The sequence below is a fragment of the Rana temporaria genome, chromosome 2 (genome assembly GCF_905171775.1).
Source record: "Rana temporaria chromosome 2, aRanTem1.1, whole genome shotgun sequence".
Classification (NCBI taxonomy): Eukaryota; Metazoa; Chordata; class Amphibia; order Anura; family Ranidae; genus Rana; species Rana temporaria.
This window is the reverse complement of record NC_053490.1, coordinates 439,624,553-439,646,565: the sequence shown is the minus strand read 5'-3', so window position 1 is coordinate 439,646,565 and position 22,013 is coordinate 439,624,553. Positions and strand designations below refer to the sequence as shown.

The following is a 22,013-nucleotide window of genomic DNA, read 5'->3' as shown; positions in this document are numbered from 1 at the left end:
AGTGCTTTTCACATTGTTTAATTAACTTTTACTTAAAATTATCCCTCACTCCCGTGGCATCTGGCTCTAACCTCTTCTCTCCGACACTCCAGGTCATAGGCAGTCACTTTTCACCTTCACTTACAATGCAGGACTGCTGGACCTACATTGCAAATGAGAACATCACAGCCGTGATCACCAGACAGAGCGCTGAAGAGAAGAGCCTTTACCTTTAAGGAGATCATAAAAATTAGAGCAGCATTTCAGACAACTCGCTCCTTTGCTGGTCCATGTTCAAAGTGATACACACATTGATACCAAACAGTAGATTGAGTAAATTGGCTGACTGACTAGAAGACGTGTTCTACCAATTACAGGAATCAGTTTGAAATATTCCGAAGGCACTATAGGGGAGCCAACAGATGTTTGCATTGTAAAAGTACATTGGGGTGGTATTCCAAAAAAAAAAAAAAAAAAAAAAAACACAATGCAAATCGTGTAGTGCAATAACGAGTTGGATGTAATGGGCATTATATCGTAATGGATAGGTCCAAATTAACCCTTATTGATGTTTTTGTTTTTTTACTGAATGAACAAACTGCATCACTTAGTATATTATAATTTCATGAAACTGCATTTCAATTAGGCGACACTGAAAAGAGCAGAGAGAATATACAAGTCATTTTTCCAGCTGGGATTTATATCAAATATGTTTGCTGTGGTCGTTTTTCCATGACTGACTTTCCACATGTAATGTATTTTTTCAGGAACTGGAGAGTTTACTTTTGATAAGAACTTTGCGCGCTCAGGTAGGAAGGATATAGGAGGAGTAGTCAAATTTCCTGGAAGATAATCCAGATCAATCAAGCAGATTGCAGAGAGCAAAAGCTAACAGTCTGGTTCCAAGTACAGTACAATATAAAAACACACAAAACAGGGAGGCTGCTACTGATGTTTGCACTTCTTGGCGTCTCTTACTTACATAGATATATGACATATTTACATGTTTAAAGTGATATTAAAAGGGGTTGTAAAGGGAAAAAAAAAATATCCCTAAATAGCTTCCTTTACCTTAGTGCAGTCCTCCTTCACGTACCTCATCCTTCCATTTTGCTTTTAAATGTCCTAATTTCTTCTGAGAAATCCTCACTTCCTGTTCTTCTGTCTAACTCCACACAGTAATGCAAGGCTTTCTCCCTGGTGTGGAGAAATCATATAGAGGGGGGCAAGCAGGAGTGCCAGGACGCCCACAGCTTCTTTATCTGCAAAGTAGAGAGTGTCCTGACCCTCCTGCTCGCCCCCTTCCCCCTCAAGAGGCTTTCTCAACACCAGGGAGAAAGCCTCGCATTACAATGGTGAGTTACAGACAGAACAGGAAGTGAGGATTTCTCAGAAGAAATAAAGACATTTAAAAGCAAAATTGAAGGATGAGGTAAGTGAAGGAGGACTGCACTAAGGTAAAGGATGTCATTTAGAGAAAAACATTTTTTTCCTTTACAACCCCTTTAAAGGTTTGCTTTAAAAAAAAAAAAATGTCATACTTACCTGCTCTATGTAATGGTTTTGCAAAGAGCAGCCCTGATGCTCTCCCCGGGTGCCCTGCCAGCGCTCCTGGCTCCTTCCCCTCGACCAGTGGCCCCAATAGCAAGCCGATGGGGGCACTGATGCATGCATGCATACTCGCTCTCAAGCCCCACTCTATGTATTCCCGCTGATGTGTCCAAGCCATTGAGGAGAGAGACCCAGGACAGCGGAGGTTCCCGTGCACATTGCTGGATCAAGAGGGGGATCAGATGAGTATTAGGGGGCTGTAAGGAGAGCGGCACACAGTTTTTTTTTTTTTTATAGGCAAAAAATAAATACATTTTAACAACCACTTTAAGCCTTTATATCTATTCTGCTTGCATCCCGATTTATAAATACTGCCCAGCTGGTAAGACATCTTCTCTGGTGTGGACAAAACCTAACTTCACGCTGCAAACCAGTCATGCTTATGAATAAGCAGAATCCAGCAGATAAAGCTGCTCATCCCCAAATAATGTTTTGATTACCCAAGTAAAATTTTCCAGTTTTGTATATTACAATGCCAGCAGTTTAACAATGATGCATTGATTTGGTACCAGTGGCCAACTACCCATGTCACCCCCAAACAATTGGGATTATTTTTCCACCAAAGAAACTAAAAATGTGTTCAAATTAAATATGTTTAGTGCAGACATTGGTGCAACTAAAGAACCCAAGGTACATCTACCATTGCACTAAACATCTGTATATTCCACTCTAAGAAATGACTGGCTACGAGACCTTAAAAGTAGCACTACAGGCAATACTACCACCCCCCCCCCCCCATTTTGGATAGAGTAAGGGCCCTTTCACACGGGCGGATCAGAAATGATCTGCTCTGTGTGTCCGCAAAGCAAAAGCTCAGCGGGGATCCTCCGTAAAATACCCGCTGAGCCGTCCGCTGACAGGGCGATCCCCGCACACTGTGCAGGGACCTCCCTGTCTTTCCTCCGCTCTCCCCTATGGGGGATCGGATGAAAACGGACCGTATATTGTCCGTGTTCATCCGATCCGCCAGACGGAAGAAAAATAGGATTTTCTTACGTCCGAAAAATTGGATCTTTGTGGAGGCGGACGATTACGGGGGTCAGCGGATGGTCATCCGCTGACACCCGCTATCACATAGGGACCCATGTATGTCCCGATTTCATCCGCAATGGATAGATGAAAATGCGGACATACGGTCCGCACGTCTGAAAGGGCCCTAAGGGAGGGTTATAACCCCTGTCAGTTGTTTTTTTTGCCATCTGTGTTCCATTTGGCGATTTCCTTTCAATTCCTGTCCCATAGCCAAGACAGGAAATCCCTCCAAAGTGAGGGAATCCTGGGGTGTTCACCAGTACGGATGTCCCTATTGGAACATGTCCCCCTCTATTGCTGCTCTTAAAGTTTTACAAAACTTTTTTTTTTTTTTAAACATATCATACTTGCCTCCTCCTGTGCAGTTGGTTTGGCACAGAATGGCCCCGATCCTCCTTTTCTGGGGTACCTCAGCGGTGCTGCTTGCAGCTCCTCTTCGAGTGCCCCTATCAGAGAAGCGCTCTTCTTTTGGACACCCGTACGGGCACGCTACCAAGTCCTGCTGCTGAGTCTATTGACACAGACCGCAGGACTCGGCCCCACTCACCTGGCGCCTAATTCATTGAATTTGATAGATAGCAGTGGGAGCCAATGGCTGCACTGCTATCTATCTATCCAATCAGGACACAAGACACCAGCCAGAGCTGGTGTGCTCGTTTCCATGGCGGGAATTTCAGGGCTCAGATAAGTAAAAAAGAGGGGCTCGGGGGGCTGCTGCATGAAGGGAAGTTTTTTTAACCCCTTAAATTTTTTTTAATATATAACAGGGTTGTCCCGATACTAGTATCGGGACCGATACCAAGCATTTGCCCGAGTACTTGTACTCTGGAAAATGCTCCTGATGCTTCACCCGATACTTGTACTGTCAGCGGTGATCAGTGCATGGGGAAGTTACAAGCACCGATCACCGCTGTATAGATTTAAAATTACACTTCTCTCTACACCCCGCGCGGCTTTCAGCTGCTTTAAAATCAGCGGTGATCGGTGCTTGTAACTCCCACACACGATCACCGATGACTGTCCCCTGTCCACCTCTAGCCCCCCTCCGTTTTGCTGCAGTCTATCTCCCTCCCTCTGTGTATCCCGCCGTGTTTCTCTCCCCTTCCGTGCTCCTCCAACACCCCCTGGAATTGTCAGGATGGAGAGCGGGGTAGGAGCCAGTAAATCCGGCTCCTTAGGCCCCTTTCAGACGTCCGCTCCGCCTGTCCGTTATTACAAGTCCGTTAACGGACTTGTAATACATCCCTATGGGATCGCGTCCGTTAGCGGATGGAGCATCCGCTAACGTCCGCGTCCGTCGGGATCCGTTTTTCGGACGGAAGAAAACCCTATTTTTCTTCCGTCCGGCGGAACGGAACTGATGCAGACGGACAGACGGTCCGTCTGCAATCCGGTTCCCCATAGGGCAGAGCGGAGCTGAGACAGGGCGGTCCCTGCACTGTGTGCGGGGACCGCCCTATCCGCCGACAGCTGAGCGGGGATCCCCGCTGAGCCGGCGGAGACACACGGAGCGGACCCGGAAACGGTCCGCTCCATGTGAAAGAGCCCTTACTGCTCCAAATGGACAGAGTCAGTGATCACTGACTGTCTATTCACATAAATTAAACATTGTAAACTGTGATTACAATGTTTCAGTTTATGAATGAAGAGAAGACGCTGTCTTCTCTCCTTTCATTTTCAGCGCAGCTGATGCTGCTGAGAAAGGGACTGGGGAATCTGTGTCCCTAGTCCCTTTCCCTGTCTCAAAGGTGAGATGTCAGAGGTCTGTTAAGACCCCTGATATCTCACCAAAGCCCCCCAACAGGGCTGAAAAAAATAAAATAAAAAAATAAAATAAAAGAAAGAATAAAAAAAATCATTGTAGAAAATAAAAAAAATTTAAGAAAAAAAATAAAAACACTGACACGGTCCACCCCCTCCCCCTTAAAAAAATTAAATAAAGCATTATAAATAAATAAAAAACAAAATTGTTAAAGATTTAAAAAAAAAAAAAAAAACACAACTACTACTGACACATGTGCCGCTGTCACATGAGATAAAAAAAAAAAAAAAGAGATTAAAAAAAAAAAAAAAAAAAAAAATCGGTATTCGGTATCGGCGAAAAAAATAAAAAAGTATCAGTACTTGTACTCGGTCTTAAAAAAGTGGTATTGGGACAACCCTAATTATAAATATATATATATATATACATATACATATATATATATATATATATCTTTTACTTGTGAGAACGGAAAGAAAAACGAAAAAGGACAAATAAAAAGTGAATCTCCCTAATGGGGGCACAGAGAGCAATAAAACCAGACAGGCGTTCTAATCCCTCACCATTCTATCCTAAACTTCAAACAAAAAGTTTTGCCTTTAGTTATACTTTAGTTTACATTACAGTACTTTAACTACAAATTACATTCTGCAAAGCATAAGAACCATTTTAAAAAGGGTTTTCAGCTTTTCCTAACCAAATACAGAACGACCAAGCTATATAAAGCTGGGCCCTGTGCTCAGCCATTAAAAAAAAAAAAAAAAAAAGTACTATAATTTGATATAACAGGATGGAAAAATTATTGATTTAGGATGAGCAATCTCATTAACAAGGACTTGCACACTGCAATTACAATCATTTGCAGACATTAATTAATATGGCAGATATAGTTAATGATAATTTAGCATGCCCAGCAGAACACAGATGCCGATTACACAGGAAAAGGCAGTTTACAATAAGCTGCTATGAAAGTCAGTGACCCACTGCATGTAGCGCAATATTTATACTATAGGAGAGTGTGGGAAGTCCCAAAACTATAAACACAACACATTGATCATCAACCTGTCTGTTACTCAAGACAAATTTTAACTAACAATTTTTTGTGTGTGCAAGGTCATTACTACTCTTAAACCCCCAAATTTTTATGTCACAATGTAGAGAATAAGATTTCCTATCATCTGTGCCTAGTCTTGCCACACAGAGTAAATCCAGCTCTGAGCAATCCTCTTTCATTGTTCAGTGAGATAAAACACTTACAAAAAAAAAACCTTGGTCCGTTCCGCCCCCTTGCTGTGAGTGACAGGTTATTTACATATCTCATGCACTAGCCTGGAGACAGGCATTATTTTTTAATTCCCACCCCCACTCCTTTTCTGAAGTTATGTGGTTACTTTTCTGGATATTGACTGGATTTTAGTGATCATAGCAGAATTCAGTGTAAGGGGAGTGTAGAGGTGGGTGGAGAGTCTACCGACATCACGACTCCACCCACAGAGCTCCAGACAACAGACCCACCCACAGAATCTGCAGTTTTTCAGTTCTTATAACAGACAGAGGGGAAACATTTGACAGGTATGGATACATGCAGGAGGCATCTATATCCTTATAGATCAGCACTATGGCAGTAGTTTAGAAGGATGAGAGTGGGTTTACACCCACTTTAAGCCCTGGCTCACATTGATGCAATTTGGCATGTCAAATTGGCAGCAATTGCAGCGTCCGCATCAGTGCGATGCCTCATTTGCACAGAAACCCACACACATGTCTTCTTAATCTCACCTAAAGTCGGGACTGACATGCAGGAATGAATTTGTTCGAGTTCAGCTGAATTTGCACGATTTCATTCCTGCAGTCAGTGTAAACCTAGGCTAAAACTGAGGCTTAGGTATGATTTATATTTTATAGTTACATTGGTTCAGGTTGGACCAATATAAACATATGTATATCTCATTCCTGATGCAAATCATTGTACTAGTCATTGCTAATACAGCAATAGCAACTGTCTTCCAGGACTTGTGCTGAGCAGCTGCCCTTCTGCATAGCAATCAAAGGGTGGGGGGGGGGGTCACTGGCTCAGGGCACTGCCACCATTCGTAGAATGCCTTGCAATTTTTTTTCCAATGAATACAGGAGTTCCCTGTAAGAGGTAGAAAGGCATAGCAGTGACAGACACTTTTTGTCCTAGGTTGATAATGCGGGTGCTCCATACTAAAGTAAGTGAGCGTTGTCAAGACAGGACAGGGAGTGTGTTACTGGCAGGATCACCAGGTGAAAACAGGAGGAAAAAGCTCAAAAAGAAAAAAAGAAAAAATATGATACTGCAAGTTGCAATATATTACTTTTGTTCTTGAGTTTAGATAACCTTTAAATAAAACCACAGTGCAAATCCACATATTTCTGCAGCAGCTAAAAGATATGTGTACAATTTTAGTCAACAAATCCTTTCACTTTATGTTAAATATGCACCTCACTTTGTCTTTTCTGGAGACTGAAATGCTGCAGAATTGGCAGATTTTTGGTTACACATTACATTTCTGGTCAGCACAACAGCTTTTATAAATGCATTTTGTGTTATTAAACAAAAGTTCAATTAGGTCTTCAGATCCCAGAGAACGTAGAGAGAAGCAATAAGAACTATGACCTGCTGTGTAAAGCCATGCTACAACAGGCTTCACCCTCAATGACAGCCTGAGACAGGCACAGCTGCAGCACTATTTCTGGAAATCAAAACAACAGCAAGGCCCACACAGACACAGGCCTCCCTGCATACCACCAAACCCATTGTGCCAGTGTATAAAGTATGAAGCCACAAAGATGTATACAAGGCATTTATACACAGTACCAGCATATTACTCATATTTTCTCAATATATCACTTCATTAAAAATAGACCAAGGCAGCTTTCAGGCCTCATGCACACTGGACGTTAAAATAACGTTATAAAAATGGCAGTAGCTTTGCAGTGAGTTTTTCAAAGTTTAACGTTTTTGCAATAGGGGTTGATGATGATGATGCCCAACATTTGGCCGGTGTGTACTGGGCTTTAGACTTAATTTGGGGCTTATGGGAGAGTTAGGCTTCATTTCTACTGGCGTTTTTACAGCCACTTTTGTTAGCCTTTTTTACAGCTTAAAAACACCTGTCCATGTTTATTTTGTAAGCTGGAGCTCAAAAACGCAGCGGCAGCGTTTTCGCGCGTTTTTTATAGCTCTACTCTGGAGCTTCAGAACGCCCTGGTCCTGCGTTTTTTTTACAGCTCAAAAACGCCTATGCCATTTGCAGCTCAAAAACGCCTATGTGGGCATGATGCCATAGAATAACATGGACAGGCGTTTTTAAGCTGTAAAAAACGCTCAGAAGAGTGGCTGTAAAAACGTCAGTGGAAATGAAGCCTAAAAGTACCAGAGCAGTGGAGGAGGAAGACCTTCTGCTGAACTTCCTCCTTTCACCTAAATGAGCAGGACAGGTTTGCTTCTTAGCACTCTGTAGACCAAGGCCCGGATTTACAAAGCACTTGCGCCGACGTATCTCGAGATACGCCGCGTAAGTGCAAATATGCGCCGTCGTATCTGTGCGCCGTGCCCACAAAACTAAGATACGCCTGAAAATAGGCTTCATCTGACCGACGTAACTTGCCTACTCCGGCGTAGAGCGGTCGCATATTTACGCTGGACGTATATGGCGCTGCCATTGATTTTCTATTCACATATGCAAATGAGGGAGATACGCGAACGTACATGTGCCCGACGCAGTGCGCGTAAAGTCATACATCCGTCGTAAAGTTATGCCCCATAAAAAGAGGGGTAACTCAGCAGCATCCATTCAAAGGGATGACTAGGCGTAGGTTACGTTCACGCCGTAGGCAGTGATCCGGCGTATCTTAGGCAGTTGTTCCGACGTATTTGTGAGCATGCGCACTGGGATGCGTCCACGGGACGGCGCATGCGCCGTTGGCGATTCATAGCTGTGTGGTGCTCGGCCCATCATTTGCATGGGGTCACGCCTCATTAGCATGGCTCACGCCCACTTCCACTTACGCCTACTTACGCCTTGGACACCCAGCGCAGATTTGGCAGGAAGTGCTTTGTGAATTCAGTGCTTGCCTCTCTGCGCTGCGTCGGCGTAGCGTAAAGGAGATACGCTACGGCGGCATAAATATGCGCCAGTGTCTGAATCCGGGCCATACTGCTTAAAGAACGAGTGTGCTTGCCTTAAAGCAGAGTTCCAGCCTTTTTATGTTTATTAAAAGTCAGCAGCTACAAAAAGTGTAGCTGCTGGCTTTTAGACCCCTTTCACACTGAATTGTTTTTACAGCGTTTTAGCATTAAAAATAGCGCTATTAAAACGCTCTCCATGCATCTCAATGGACCCTTTCACACTGAGTCCTGCAAGCAACATCTTTGGAGCAGCTTTTGGGCGCTGAAAAAAAACACTCCAAAAACACCTCTCCATTGAAAGCGCTGTAAAAACTCCTTACCCTTTCACACTGAGGCACTGTAAAAACGCCCTAAAACGTTAGGGTTTTAGCGGTGCTTTACCAGCACATTGGGATTGTACATGAGGCTTCGCTCGAATAACGCCCCAGTGTGAAAGGGGCCTTAATAAACAGACACTTACCTGCTCCACGATCCAGTGATGTGGCCGCCTGGAGCGTCGCTCCTCTCCTCCACCCCTCTCCGTCGGGGCCTCCATTTACACTGTGGCCACCCAGCCGTGACAACTTTCGGCTTCACAGATGGGCACTCACTGCGCATGCGCTGCACTCTAGGAGTGGACAGGCGATCTCCTGGGACCTGTCACGTGTCCCAGGAGATCGCCTAGAGGGAGGGGCCGCCTAATGTGAGAGGAGGAGTCCCTAGGCGGCCCGTAGGTGGAAGTGGGGCAGGAAGTCTCACACCTACCAAAGCCCCCACTCCCCCCCCCCCCCCCCCCCAAAAATGACATGCCAAATGCGGCATGTAAGGGGGTGAGGAGTGCTAAAAGCGGAAGTTCCACTTTTGGGTGGAACTCCGCTTTAAACTCACTTGAGCTAAGCTTTCAAGTCCACGTATTGCTTATTCTCTGTCCGTAATTTGAGGGTGTTCAGACCGATCCTACACTTTAGATTTCCCCTCTTTAAGTGATACTCTAGGTTCAGGCAAAATACACCACCATATTCACTACTCCCTGGTATCCCAAATACCACATTTTGGAAAATGAAAAAGCTAAATACTTTTCTCATGTTTTGCTTTGTCACCCTCCTTGTGCATGACACATATGCGGATTCTGGGATTTTTGTTCAGCATACTTTGCTTTGGAGTAATCACAAAGGTTAGTAATGTGATGGGGGCGATCTATTAAGCACCATTTAGCCCCACATCACATTTCCCTGAGGACAAGCACGTCAGTGCAGCTTAGAAAATATACCTCTGCAGCAGAAAGTACCAGCAGGTTCAAAGAGTGTACTTTAATCCAGAGTGGATCAGCTTCCAGTCACTCCACAGGGGGTAAGTAGGTGGAGTGCCCAGATGCCCTTTCCTTGCAAAAATGGGCCTAGATCACACATTGCACTGAATAAAAGATTTGGCTGTTTAAAGCCAACAAAACCCCAACAGTCAAATATGTGCCCAAATGAAAACAATGACACTTCAGTACATGCCTGTCCCTAAAACTGCTGCTATATTCATTATGAAAATAAAAATAGAGAAAGATAACAGCCCACTGCAGAGTGATTTTTTATGAGATGTCAATTGGTATGTACGAAATCATGGATTTCCCTGGGCTAAAGCAGATTACACAGCACACAGTGTCTGTGCTGTGTAATCTGTCCCCCCCCCCCCCTCTAAACTGTAAACCTCCCTGAACCCTCCAATTCCTGTATGCCCCTCTCTATACAGAGCACAAAAATCAAGGCTACTGAGAAATGATCACCAAGGACTGATTTGCGCCCCTCCATCATAGGCTGCTGTCCCCTCTCCCCCTCCTTCCTGCCTGTCATTTTGTCTCTGTCCCGTGCCACCCCCCCCCCCCCTCCTCCTCCGACAATATTAGTACATTTAAAAAAAAAAAAAAAAATGGCCAAAGTGTTAACCAGCCCCTCTATGATACCCAGGCATACCACACTGTAAATACCATTTTTGCGCCATCTTCAGGCCGGTCACGTCACTCTCAGGACAGGTTTCCTGGGCTACTGCAGGAGAGGCTGAGTGGCCAAGTGATCTCCCCGGCTGATGTCAGAGGGAGATCACAGCCCCTCCTACAGAAGCCATCCATCGGATGTATACAGTGGCCACGAGTCACGTGACCGGCCTAAATCAGTATTTACAGCACCTTTTTTTTTCTTTATATATAAAAAGACTACTGCGGTGTGCTCTGCCAGGCTCTAAGGCTGCATTCACACCTGAGCGCAGCGTTTTTGGTTGTTTTTTCCAACGTTTTGACACGCGTATTCGAGCGTTTGCATACAGCGTTGTCCGACGTTTTTGAACTTCGATGTTTTTTATTTGAGCCAATAGGAAAAATGATCATCTCTTTCATCGCTTGTTGCTATGTTTTTAGATTTTTTTTATCTTCTGCCTGGGTGAAATGTTCTATTTCACAGAACAGATTAAAGTAACAAAAACGCCCGTAGAAACGCTCATTGTCGCGCTAGACACTTGAATCGAGCGTTTCCATTACTTTCTATGGGAATACAAACGTCCTAAAAACGCCCAAATCCACCTAATTCGCGCGACAAAAAAGGGTCCGGAACTGGTTTAAGCTTCAGGCGTTTGAGAATAATGTATTTTTTCCCCTCTAGCGTTTTGGAGCTTCATGCTTCAGGCGACAAAACGCTCAGGTGTGAATGCAGCCCAATAGAGGGTCTGGCAGAGTTTCTCTTCTTTGGCTTAACAAAGTCTAAGTCTAGTACACACGGGCCGAAGGTTGGGTGGCATCAGCCGGTTCAATAGATATTAACTGGACTTGTTCTGTAAATACTGAAGACATTATATACATATTATAGCTTATCTAAGCTTTTAACTGAAGAAAAGACTTGTTCCATAATGTTAATTTTGTAGCTTATATACACACACACACACACACACACACACACACACACACACGTTCAGTTGATATACCATGACCTGGATGGATAGGAACCTTCACAGACACCTGTTTTATTAGGCTCTCAATGAGCTCACTGCCCTACAACCAGTTTATGGCACTTGAATGAAGTTATGGCTGCTTCTGCAGACACGTAATGACACTGTTGTATTGTTTCACGATAGTTTCGGTAAAATTAAACGTAGAATGTACCATCAGGTTTTTCTAATGCACTCAGCTTTAGGGTTCACTCACGTCATATGCAATGATCTGCATAGATCAGGGGTGCCCAACCAGTGGCCCGGGGGCCACATGTGGCCCACGTCCTCCTGCCTGGGTTGGCAAGCCCAGATTGCAGGTTGCCGACCCGCCATCCCAGAGCATCAGTATTATGAATGAAGCCGACGGTAGAGGAAGCAAGCAGCTGCAGAGCCGCATAAGCCAATGCTTCCTTTATAGCACCGGCTCCTGTAATAGGCGGAGTGATACTAAACAGCAACAGCTGGTGATACCTGAATGGAAAACTTATCAATGGTAAGTTTATTACTAAAATCCCAGTGTATATATGGGCATCTCTGTTCTGCAGTGGTTACTGGGTTGCTTTCAAACTGATCTGCAGGTGCACCTGGGGGTTACACTTGCACTGAGCCATAGACTTCTGGTTTTACCTGTGGGTTTGGGGCGCTTTCAGAAAGTGAAGCACACCTGCAGGATATAATAGAATTCTAAGGCAAAGTGCAGATAACCCTCAGGAAAACCACAGGTGCACTGCGCTGTACCTGCGGCGTGGGTAAACCACAGACCATCAGTGTAAAAGCAGCCTTGGGCACCTTTCACATGATCAGTTCGACCCAATCGGACCCTCCATTCACCTCTATGGAGCAGCAGATGTAAACAGACTTGTGTCCGTTTACACCCGCCTACCTCCAATCTGATCTGCTTAAAAAAAAAAAAAAAAAAACACAGAATTGGCTCCGTCCCCCTCCATATAATCGGATCAGAGGGCCCGTAGAGTTGGCTGTGTCTGTGTCTACTCTATATATGCAGAGTGGACACAGACCTGTCATTTGCCCATTCCGCTCATTGTGGCCAGCTACCGGTTACTAAGTCGCTTAAGTGACCCCTGCTCTTCAAAAGGTTGGGCACCCCTGGCATATATCAATGCAGGCTAATGCAAGGGCACACAGATATCAATTATGTTCCCTGTTCCAACCATAATACTGTGCTGAAGCGCAGGGAGCTGCATGAAACAAATGCAGCATCATTTTGTGACATATTAAGAGCCGGTTCACCCTGGGGCGACTCGTCAGGCCTGACAAGTCGCGTCCCATTCTATTCAATAGAACCGTTCTAATAGGAGAGACGCAAGTCGCTCCGACTTAGAAAAAGGTTCTTGTACGACTTTGGGGACGACTTGCATTGACTTCTATACAGAAGTCATTTTGCAAGTTGCCTCTGAAGTTGTCTTGCCGAGTCGCCCCCAAAGTCGTGCCGCCCCAGTGTGAACCGTCTCTTATACAGTTTAAAAAAATGTAAACAGTGTGGTGTGTTACAAAGCATCAGAGGTCGAATCACTCACTCTCAAACTGCCCCAGCACCCATACATTAGGCTCCATTCACACATGTAACTCCAGTCATACTATTCCCAATTAAACTTATGAAGGGTGCGACTTTGGCTCGGACTGTTGCATTGATAACATTAAAAAGCGATTGTAAAGTCTCTTTTTTTCTATTAAAATAAACATGTTATACAGTGATACCTCGCTTCGTTCACGAACGCTTCTGTTCACAAGTAACTCGGTTTGCGAACAGAAATGTTTATGCTTCGGTACGCGGCCTCCGCTTCGGTTCACGAACACGAGCTGCGGCCATTTTCCCTGCTCCGACACATGGTTGCGACTCCCTGTAGGTGGATCGTGGTCACAGCCAGGAAATTGCACAGTGATTTACTGCAAACAAACCCCTCTACAAGTGTAGCAAGTGAAAAGTTTAAAAGACAGTAGAGGGCGGAGCTGACCACGGAAGAACTTTCTGAACTCCTCAGTGAGCAGCAGCAGGCGCTTTTGAAGGAGCATTCCACTGAGGAAGACAAAGAGGGGGGTTAGCGGTTATCAGTGATGCCCTCAAAATCCATTATGGAAAAATTGAATGATTGCCAATGATTTTTTTGAGATCTTAACGAACATTGTGTTAATCTGATGAATAACGTTGTCTCTCATTTCCAGGGGGTTTTGCATCGCAGGAAAAGACAAGTGAAATTTTTCAACAAAACTGAGCCTGCGGCTAAGAGTCAAAAAAGCAAAGAAACCCCTGAAGGAGATCTCCCCAATTTCCTTATAGAGGGGTACTCTCCCTCCAAACAATAACTGCCTCCCACCCGCCTACCTCCACGCCAGAAGTCATCTCATGCAAGAGAAGGCCCCTTTCACACTGGGGTGGGAGCCGCGGTGGCGGTATAGCGCCACTAAAAATAGCATCGCTATACCGCCGGATTCGGCCATTAGCAGCTGATAAAGGGTTAATTCTGCCCGCAATGCGCCTCTGCAGAGGCGCATTGCGGGCGGTGTTGCCGCGGTTTCCCATTGTTTTAAATGGGAAGGAGCAGTACACACGCCGCTCCTCTCACCGCTCCAAAGATGCTGCTGGCAGGAGATTTTTTTCTCTCCCGCCAGCGCATCGCCTCAGTGTGAAAGCCCTTCACATTGAGTATGCAGTGCAGGAGTTTTTCAGGCGGTATAGCAGTGCTATTTTTAGCGCTGTACCGCCTGAAAAACTCCTCAGTGTGAAAGGGGTCTAAGCCTTGAACTTCATAGACAGGTGCATCCAATCATGAGAAAGGGTATTTAAGGTGGCCACTTGCAAGTTGTCGTTCTCTTTGACTCTCCTCTGAAGAGTGGCAACACGGGGGCCTCAAATCAACTCTTAAATGACCTGAAAACAAAGATTGTTCTACATTATGGTTTAGGGGAAGGCTACAAAAAGTTATTGCAGAGATATAAACTGTCAGTGTCCACTGTGAGGAACATAGTGAGGAAATGGACGACCACAGGCACAGTTCTTGTTAAGGCCAGAAGTGGCAGGCCACATAAAATATTGGAGAGGCAAAGGCGAAGGATGGTGAGAACGGTTATAAACAGCCCACAGACCATCTCCAAAGACCTACAACATCAACTTGCTGCAGATGGTGTCACTGTGCATCCTTCAACAATTCAGCACTTTGCACAGGGAGAAGCTGTATGGGAGAGTGATGCGAAAGAAGCCTTTTCTGCACACACGCCACAAACGGAGTCGCTTGAGGTATGCAAACGCACATTTGGACAAGCCAGCTACATTTTGGAATAAGGTGCTGTGCAGTGATGAAACAAAGATTGAGTTATTTGGTCATAACAAGGGGCGTTATGCATGGCGGCAAAAGAACACAGCATTCCAAGAAAAACACTTGTTACCCACAGTAAAATTTGGTGGAGTTTCCATCATGCTGTGGGGCTGTGTGGCCAGTGCCGGTACTGGGAATCGGTTAAAGTTGAGGGTCGCATGGATTCCACTCAATATCAGCAGATTCAGGAGAATAATGTTGGAGGAATCAGTCACAAAGTTGACGTTACGCCAGGGCTGGATATTTCAACAAGACAACGACCCAAAACGCTGCTCAAAATCTACTCGATCATTTATTCCGAGGAACAAGTACAATGTTCTGGAATGGCCATCCCAGTCCTCAGACCGGAATATCATTGAACATTTGTGGGGTGATTTGAAGCGGGCTGTCCATGCTCGGCAACCATCAAACCTAACTGAACTAGAGATGTTTTTTAAGGAGGAATGGTCCAAAATACATCCATCCAGAATCCAGACACTCATTACAGGCTATAGGAAGCGTCTAGACTCTAGAGGCTGTTATTTCTGCTAAAGAAATCTCTACTAAATATTGATGTATTTTTTCTGTTGGGGTGCCCAAATTTATGCACCTGTCTAATTTCGTTTTGATGCATATTGCGCATTTTCTGTTAATCCAATAAACCTCATTTTACTACTGAAATATTACTGTGTCCTTCAGTTATTTGATAGATCAAAATGAAATTGCTGATCCAAACAACCCAAATATTTATAAATGATAATCATGGAAATTGTCAGGGGTTCCTAAACTTTTGCATACGACTGTACCTAAACTATGGCATATATATTTTATACAAACATCACCATACCTTTCCATCAACTTACTTCCCAGTGTCTACATTCATGGAGGGTTTTATGCAAAAAAACTCCTGGAACCTCCCTTCCCCGTGGAGCACACCTGTGCCTAGGCTCCTCACCCCACCATCAGTGGAAGGCTCTGTCCCACCAAGAACCCAGAACCCAGTCACAAATCAAAAACGAGCTCCCCCCGTCGCGTAAGCCGCGTCACGGTTGGCGAAAGGAGCCGAACGGCGAGTTGGCGCTATACTGCGCATGCGCATCGCCGTTCGGCTCCTTTCGCCAATCGTGACGCGGCTTACGCGATGGGGGGGAGCTCGTTTTCGGTCAAAACGTCAATCACAGACATGTTAGGAACGCCCACTCCCGCGGGACTCGCAAGCCGGAAGCCACGGGTGAATATGCTGTACAAAGGTATGTACAGCATCAAAAAAAAAAATAATAGCCTTAATCGTATTTTAATGTGGGGGGCCAGTGTAATTAAAAAAAAGTAGTTTTTAGGGTGAACCACCCCTTTAAGGCTGGGTTTACACTGATGTACAGAGCGGCTCACAGCAGAGGTCCAGTACTTCCCTGTTCACCGTTTCAGGTCAGATTTTGGCCCAAATTTTGGGCTGAATTGGACCAGAAGATGCACAGGACTCCTGTGCAATTTGCTCCAGAGATGTGTGAAGCAGCTTCGTTGAGAGCCGGTCACACCCTTGCTGATGTGAGAATTGGAGCAGGGAAATCTGCATCTAATTCGCAATAGCGGCAGCTACAGTACTTGTAGCCGCTGACCCTTACATTTTTTAAAGGGGGAGGTCGGGGGAGACCAGAGCTCCACAATGACACCCCAAATGCAGTGTGTTTGCACCAAACCGCATTGTACAACAGCACAAACTGTATCCGGTCGCAGTGCGTTTTTAAAAGTTAGCATATGCACTACTTTTGGTGCGATCCAGTATGATTTCAGCCCATTCAAATGAAAACGCACTGCATGGGAATGCAGAGTGAACTCCTGTGCAATTCTGGTGTAAACTATTACACAGTACAAAACGCAAGAACAATGAATGTATTTCAATGAGCCCAATTTACACCACTGCCGCACTTTCATGTAAGAAAATAAAAAAAAGTATAGCTTTCTGCATTTTTCCACACTAAAACACACAGGACTGTACGAAAAAACAGCAAATGTGCATGAATGTGTGTAAACGCACCAGAAACGCAACTTCCTAATAAAAATATACAATCTGCTCAATATTAAATATAATTATGTGAGATAAATTGATCAATGTAATTAGCCTACCAATAGGCTTATCGCGATTGCTGCTCACACCTGACTCTCAATATATGACAACTAAAAACCAATAAAGTCCACTCCAAATATTAACAAAATGTAACCGTTGTGCAACTTTCAGTGACAGTTCATACATTTCCAGTGACCACCACCTTTAGCTGGAATGCCTTTTAACCTCCAAAAGTTGACCCCACTACAGCCACACACGCCTGTGATTATATCTCTCCATGCCTTGGGGAAACAATTCCTCCTCCTGATGTACCTGGACACGGCAGACCTCCTCTCGGGTTCTCTTTGTGTAGACCCCACTACAGAGTCACACACACCTGGTATAATATATCTCAGGATTCTACGGGATAAAATAATCGCATAAAAAATATGAAAAACCGGCATCTCATCAATACTGATATAAATGGAGAAAACTTCCTGAATGGCGATACCTCACACAACACACACACAACACACACGTGTGAGGTGCCGCCATTAAGGACGTTTTCTCCATTTACTCAGTATTGTCAAGATGCATGTTTTTCACATTTGTATGTGATTATTTTATCCCGAGTTTAAGTTTTAAATGTTATTAGCAGAGAGCACACATGACTGAATGATATCCTTGGAGGAGGTCAGAGCTGTCTAGGTGTATACGGAGATGAGGATTTGTGTTCCCGTGGAATCCTGAAAGATATAATCACAGGTGGGGGTGGGTGTGTGTGTGTGTGTGAGACTCTGGAGTGGGGACAACTTTTGGAGGTGAGCAGACATTCCAGCTAAAAGGTGCTGGTCACTGAAGATTAATGAACTGTCACTGAAAGTTGGGATTTTGTAATTATTTGGACTTTATTGAGTTTTGGTTGCACTACATTATATTTTGTTAGTAATGAAAGTAGATTGAAATACATGAAAAGTATTCCCAAAAAGTGCATCACAAACAAATGTAATTCACTGAAAATGCATATCCAGAAACGCACAGCTGACACAGGGACTGTGGTGGTAAATGAGCCCCACAAGTTTCCATTAAAATACAAAAACAAAGCGCAAACAGGAGGAGAGCGGGCAGTGTAGTGAATAAGCCCTCCGGTGAGGAGTAGTAGCTGTGTCCTGTGTGGTGAATAAGCCCTCCGGTGAGTAGTAATAGCTGTGTGGTGCAGTGAATAAGCCCTCCGGTGAGGAGTAGTAGCTGTGTGTCCTATTTGGTGTGGTGAATAAGCCCCCTGTGAGGAGGAGTAGCTGTGTCCTGTGTGGTGAATAAGCCCTCCGGTGAGGAGTAGTAGCTGTGTCCTGTGTGGTGTAGTGAATAAGCCCCCCCCCCCCGGTTAGGAGGAGCAGCTGCGTGTCCTGTGTGGTGTAGTGAATAAGCCCTCCAGTGAGGAGGAGGAGCAGCTGTGTCCTGTGTGGTGTAGTGAATAAGCCCTCCGATGAGGAGGAGCAGCTGTGTCCTGTGTGGTGTAGTGAATAAGCCCTCCAGTGAGGAGGAGGAGCAGCTGTGTCCTGTGTGGTGTAGTGAATAAGCCCTCCGATGAGGAATAGTAGCTGTGTGGTGTAGTGAATAAGCCCTCCGGAGAGTAGTAGCTGTGTCCTGTATGTGGTGTAGTGAATAAGCCCCCCGGAGAGGAGTAGTAGCTGTGTCCTGTGTAGTGTAGGAAATAAGCCCTCCAGTGAAGAGGAGTAGCTGTGTGTCCTGTGTGGTGTACTTAATAAGCCCTCCAGAGAGGCGTAGCTGTGTGTGGTGAATAAGCCCTCCGGAGAGGCGTAGCTGTGTGTGGTGTAGTGAATAAGCCCCCCCGGTGAGGAATAGTAGCTGTGTCCTGTGTGGTGTAGTGAATAAGCCCTCCGATGAGGAGGAGCAGCTGTGTCCTGTGTGGTGTAGTGAATAAGCCCTCCAGTGAGGAGGAGGAGCAGCTGTGTCCTGTGTGGTGTAGTGAATAAGCCCTCCGATGAGGAATAGTAGCTGTGTGGTGTAGTGAATAAGCCCTCCGGAGAGTAGTAGCTGTGTCCTGTATGTGGTGTAGTGAATAAGCCCCCCGGAGAGGAGTAGTAGCTGTGTCCTGTGTAGTGTAGGAAATAAGCCCTCCAGTGAAGAGGAGTAGCTGTGTGTCCTGTGTGGTGTACTTAATAAGCCCTCCAGAGAGGCGTAGCTGTGTGTGGTGAATAAGCCCTCCGGAGAGGCGTAGCTGTGTGTGGTGTAGTGAATAAGCCCCCCCGGTGAGGAATAGTAGCTGTGTCCTGTGTGGTGTAGTGAATAAGCCCTCCGATGAGGGGGAGGAGCAGCTGTTTCCTGTGTGGTGTAGTGAATAAGCCCTCCAGTGAGGAATAGTAGCTGTGTGGTGTAGTGAATAAGCCCTCCGGAGAGTAGTAGCTGTGTCCTGTGTGTGGTGTAGTGAATAAGCCCCCCGGAGAGGAGTAGTAGCTGTGTCCTGTGTAGTGTAGGAAATAAGCCCTCCAGTGAAGAGTAGCTGTGTGTCCTGTGTGGTGTACTTAATAAGCCCTCCAGAGAGGCGTAGCTGTGTGTGGTGTAGTGAATAAGCCCCCCCGATGAGGAGTAGTAGCTGTGTGTCCTGTGGGTGTAGTAAATAAGCCCCCCGGTGAGTAGTAGCTGTGTGGTGTAGTGAATAAGCCCCTCAGTGAGTAGTAGCTGTGTGTCCTTTGTGTGGTGTAGTGAATAAGCCCCCCAGTGTGGAGTAGTAGCTGTGTGGTGTAGTAAATAAGCCCCCCAGTGAGGAGTAGTAGCTGTGTGTCATGTGTGGTGTAGTGAATAAGCCCCCCAGTGAGGAGTAGTATCTGTGTGGTGTAGTGAATAAGCCCCCCAGTGAGGAGTAGTATCTGTGTGGTGTAGTGAATAAGCCCCCCAGTGAGGAGTAGTAGCTGTGTGGTGTAGTGAATAAGCCCCCCAGTGAGGAGTAGTAGCTGTGTGGTGTAGTGAATAAGCCCCCCAGTGAGGAGTAGTAGCTGTGTCAGGTGTGGTGGGCTCTCCCAGTTCCGTACACGGTGGGTTGGGATAGTCCAGCTCCTGTCCGTACATTCTCCTCACATCTTCCCCTCAGGTGAGAGCCCGCCGTCTCTCGCCTCCTCATGTCTCTCACACGTTTCCCACTCACCCCCCCCCCCCCCCCCCCCGGATAAACAGGACTGCTCACCATGGTTCCCGAGACCCGGCCAGTGTGCCCCCAGTTCCCCGGCATCTCACCTGAACGCTGCCCAGTGCCCACTATGCGACTCCACAGGGACTCCTCAATTCTTTTCCCTGGGATGGCCCGGCCTGTCAATAACACGCATGCGCGATCGGGGCGAGTCCCCCGAAGTGGTTGGAGGGGCGTGCTTGCCGGTGTCTCCGCCCCCCTCCTGACCCTGGTGTCAGTCAGTGAGAGTAGATTGTGTGGGTGAGGCAGGCAGGGCGGTGTGTGTACAGTGTACACGATGGAGCCCACACATGCCGCTGCATGACTCCCTGTATACAGGAACATTGCATATACTCAGGATCGCCTGATACACATGCCAAATTGCTCGGAGGGGGAAATAGTTTCCTTATGGTGTAATTAGCCCATTGTTCTCATCCTGTACTCAGTGATCGGGGTGAGAGTGCTGGCCTTTCCTGTTTGTTCCATTGATTTATAAAATGGCCTGAAATGATCACAGCAGCAGTGTGCAGAGGAATTGTCAGCACTAGAGAACCACAAAACCCACAATCCTCAATGTAATGTGTACACACAGCACTCCACACTTATGGCACATACAGGGCCGGTGCTACCACTAGGCAGCCGCCTAGGGTGCCCTGCTGCCTAGGGTGCCCAGCCGCTGGTGGTCCTACTCTCCTCTCTCTTCAGCAAGTAACCAAATCTCAGCAGGCAGCCGCCTAGGGTGCCCTGCTGCCTAGGGTGCCCAGCCGCTGGTGGTCCTACTCTCCTCTCTCTGCAGCAAGTAACTAAATCTCAGCATCAGCAGGCAGCCGCCGCCTGGCAGCATCACTCAAGTGCTATAGCGCCTGGCAGAGGTGCTCTTGGCTTGGTGACAGGTGGAGCCTGCCTGGAGGAGGCAGGCAGAGTTTAAAATTGTTCACAAAAATGTTTCTCGTGCAATTTAATTTAACCACTTCAGCCCCTTCATGACCAGGACTGCGTTGCTTTACCTGAGAATTTCTTGTTTATATGACGCTGTAGCAAAAAAACAAAAGAACAAAAGCTGGACAGCCGCACTCCAAAATTTTCTTTAAAAGAGATGTCTTTATTTTCAACTGTGCATACAGTCACTGCAAGCCCACAAAAATCAGTATGGCCAACGTTTCGCACTGGCGTCAGTGCTTAGTCAGTGCTTAGTCAAGCCATGACTAAGCACTGACGCCAGTGCGAAACGTTGGCCATACTGATTTTTGTGGGCTTGCAGTGACTGTATGCACAGTTGAAAATAAAGACATCTCTTTTAAAGAAAATTTTGGAGTGCGGCTGTCCAGCTTTTGTTCTTTTGTTTTTTTGCTATTACCGCATTGCCAGCACCCTGGTGGTTCAACAACCCCTGATCATCACGAGGCTCACCTGGAGCGGTGAGAATTCTGTCTGTATATGACGCTGTACCCAGCGGTGTATTTAGATTTTGTGCTGCCCTAGGCCTGACTAAACCTGTGCACCCCCTAATTTAAATTTGACCCACCCCTTCCTGCTTAAGACCCGCCCTGTCATCTGTAAACCACACCTCTTCCTCTTTAGGTGCCACTTCTTCCTCTCTGTACATTAAAGTGTGTACCAGTGCAGCCCTATCAGTGCACCTTAAGCGTACCCCCCTCATTAGTGGGCATCAGTGCCGCCTCCTCCGTGCTCATCTGTGCAGCCGTATCAGTGCAGCCTATCGGTGCCCATCAGTACAGTCCCATCAGTACAGTCCCATCAGTACCCATCAGTGACCATCAGTGAAGGTCGGGAGGAAGTTGTGATAGGATCTGTTAGGATGCCATGGAGGAGAGTAGGCAAAGCATTAGGCTCCGCCTCCGGCAGTTACTTTAAAGCGGGAGTTCACCCATAAAACAATTTTTCCCCTTAGATGGATGCTAGCTGGATGCTCGTTTTGTCTAGGGGAATCGGCTAGTTGTTTTAAAATATGAGCTGTACTT

The 22,013-nt window shown here is 46.0% G+C and overlaps 1 protein-coding gene across 3 annotated transcripts in view; it reads right to left on the bottom strand.

The window, feature by feature from the left end:
• MYO1C (myosin IC) overlaps positions 1-22,013 on the bottom strand; it is a 248,027-nt gene that overhangs the window by 209,371 nt on the left and 16,643 nt on the right. Inside the window, exon 1 of one of the 3 annotated variants that reach the window (XM_040338396.1) lies at positions 20,100-20,189. The exons of 1 other annotated variant lie outside the window; for it this stretch is intronic. Coding sequence is in view for 1 of the 2 variants with exons in the window: in XM_040338394.1 (XP_040194328.1) it covers positions 20,050-20,094 (45 nt within the window). In the remaining variant the exon portion in view is untranslated. Of the gene's footprint in view, positions 1-20,049; positions 20,190-22,013 lie in introns of those variants that run through there. One more of the 3 variants, XM_040338394.1, reaches the window with a different exon arrangement.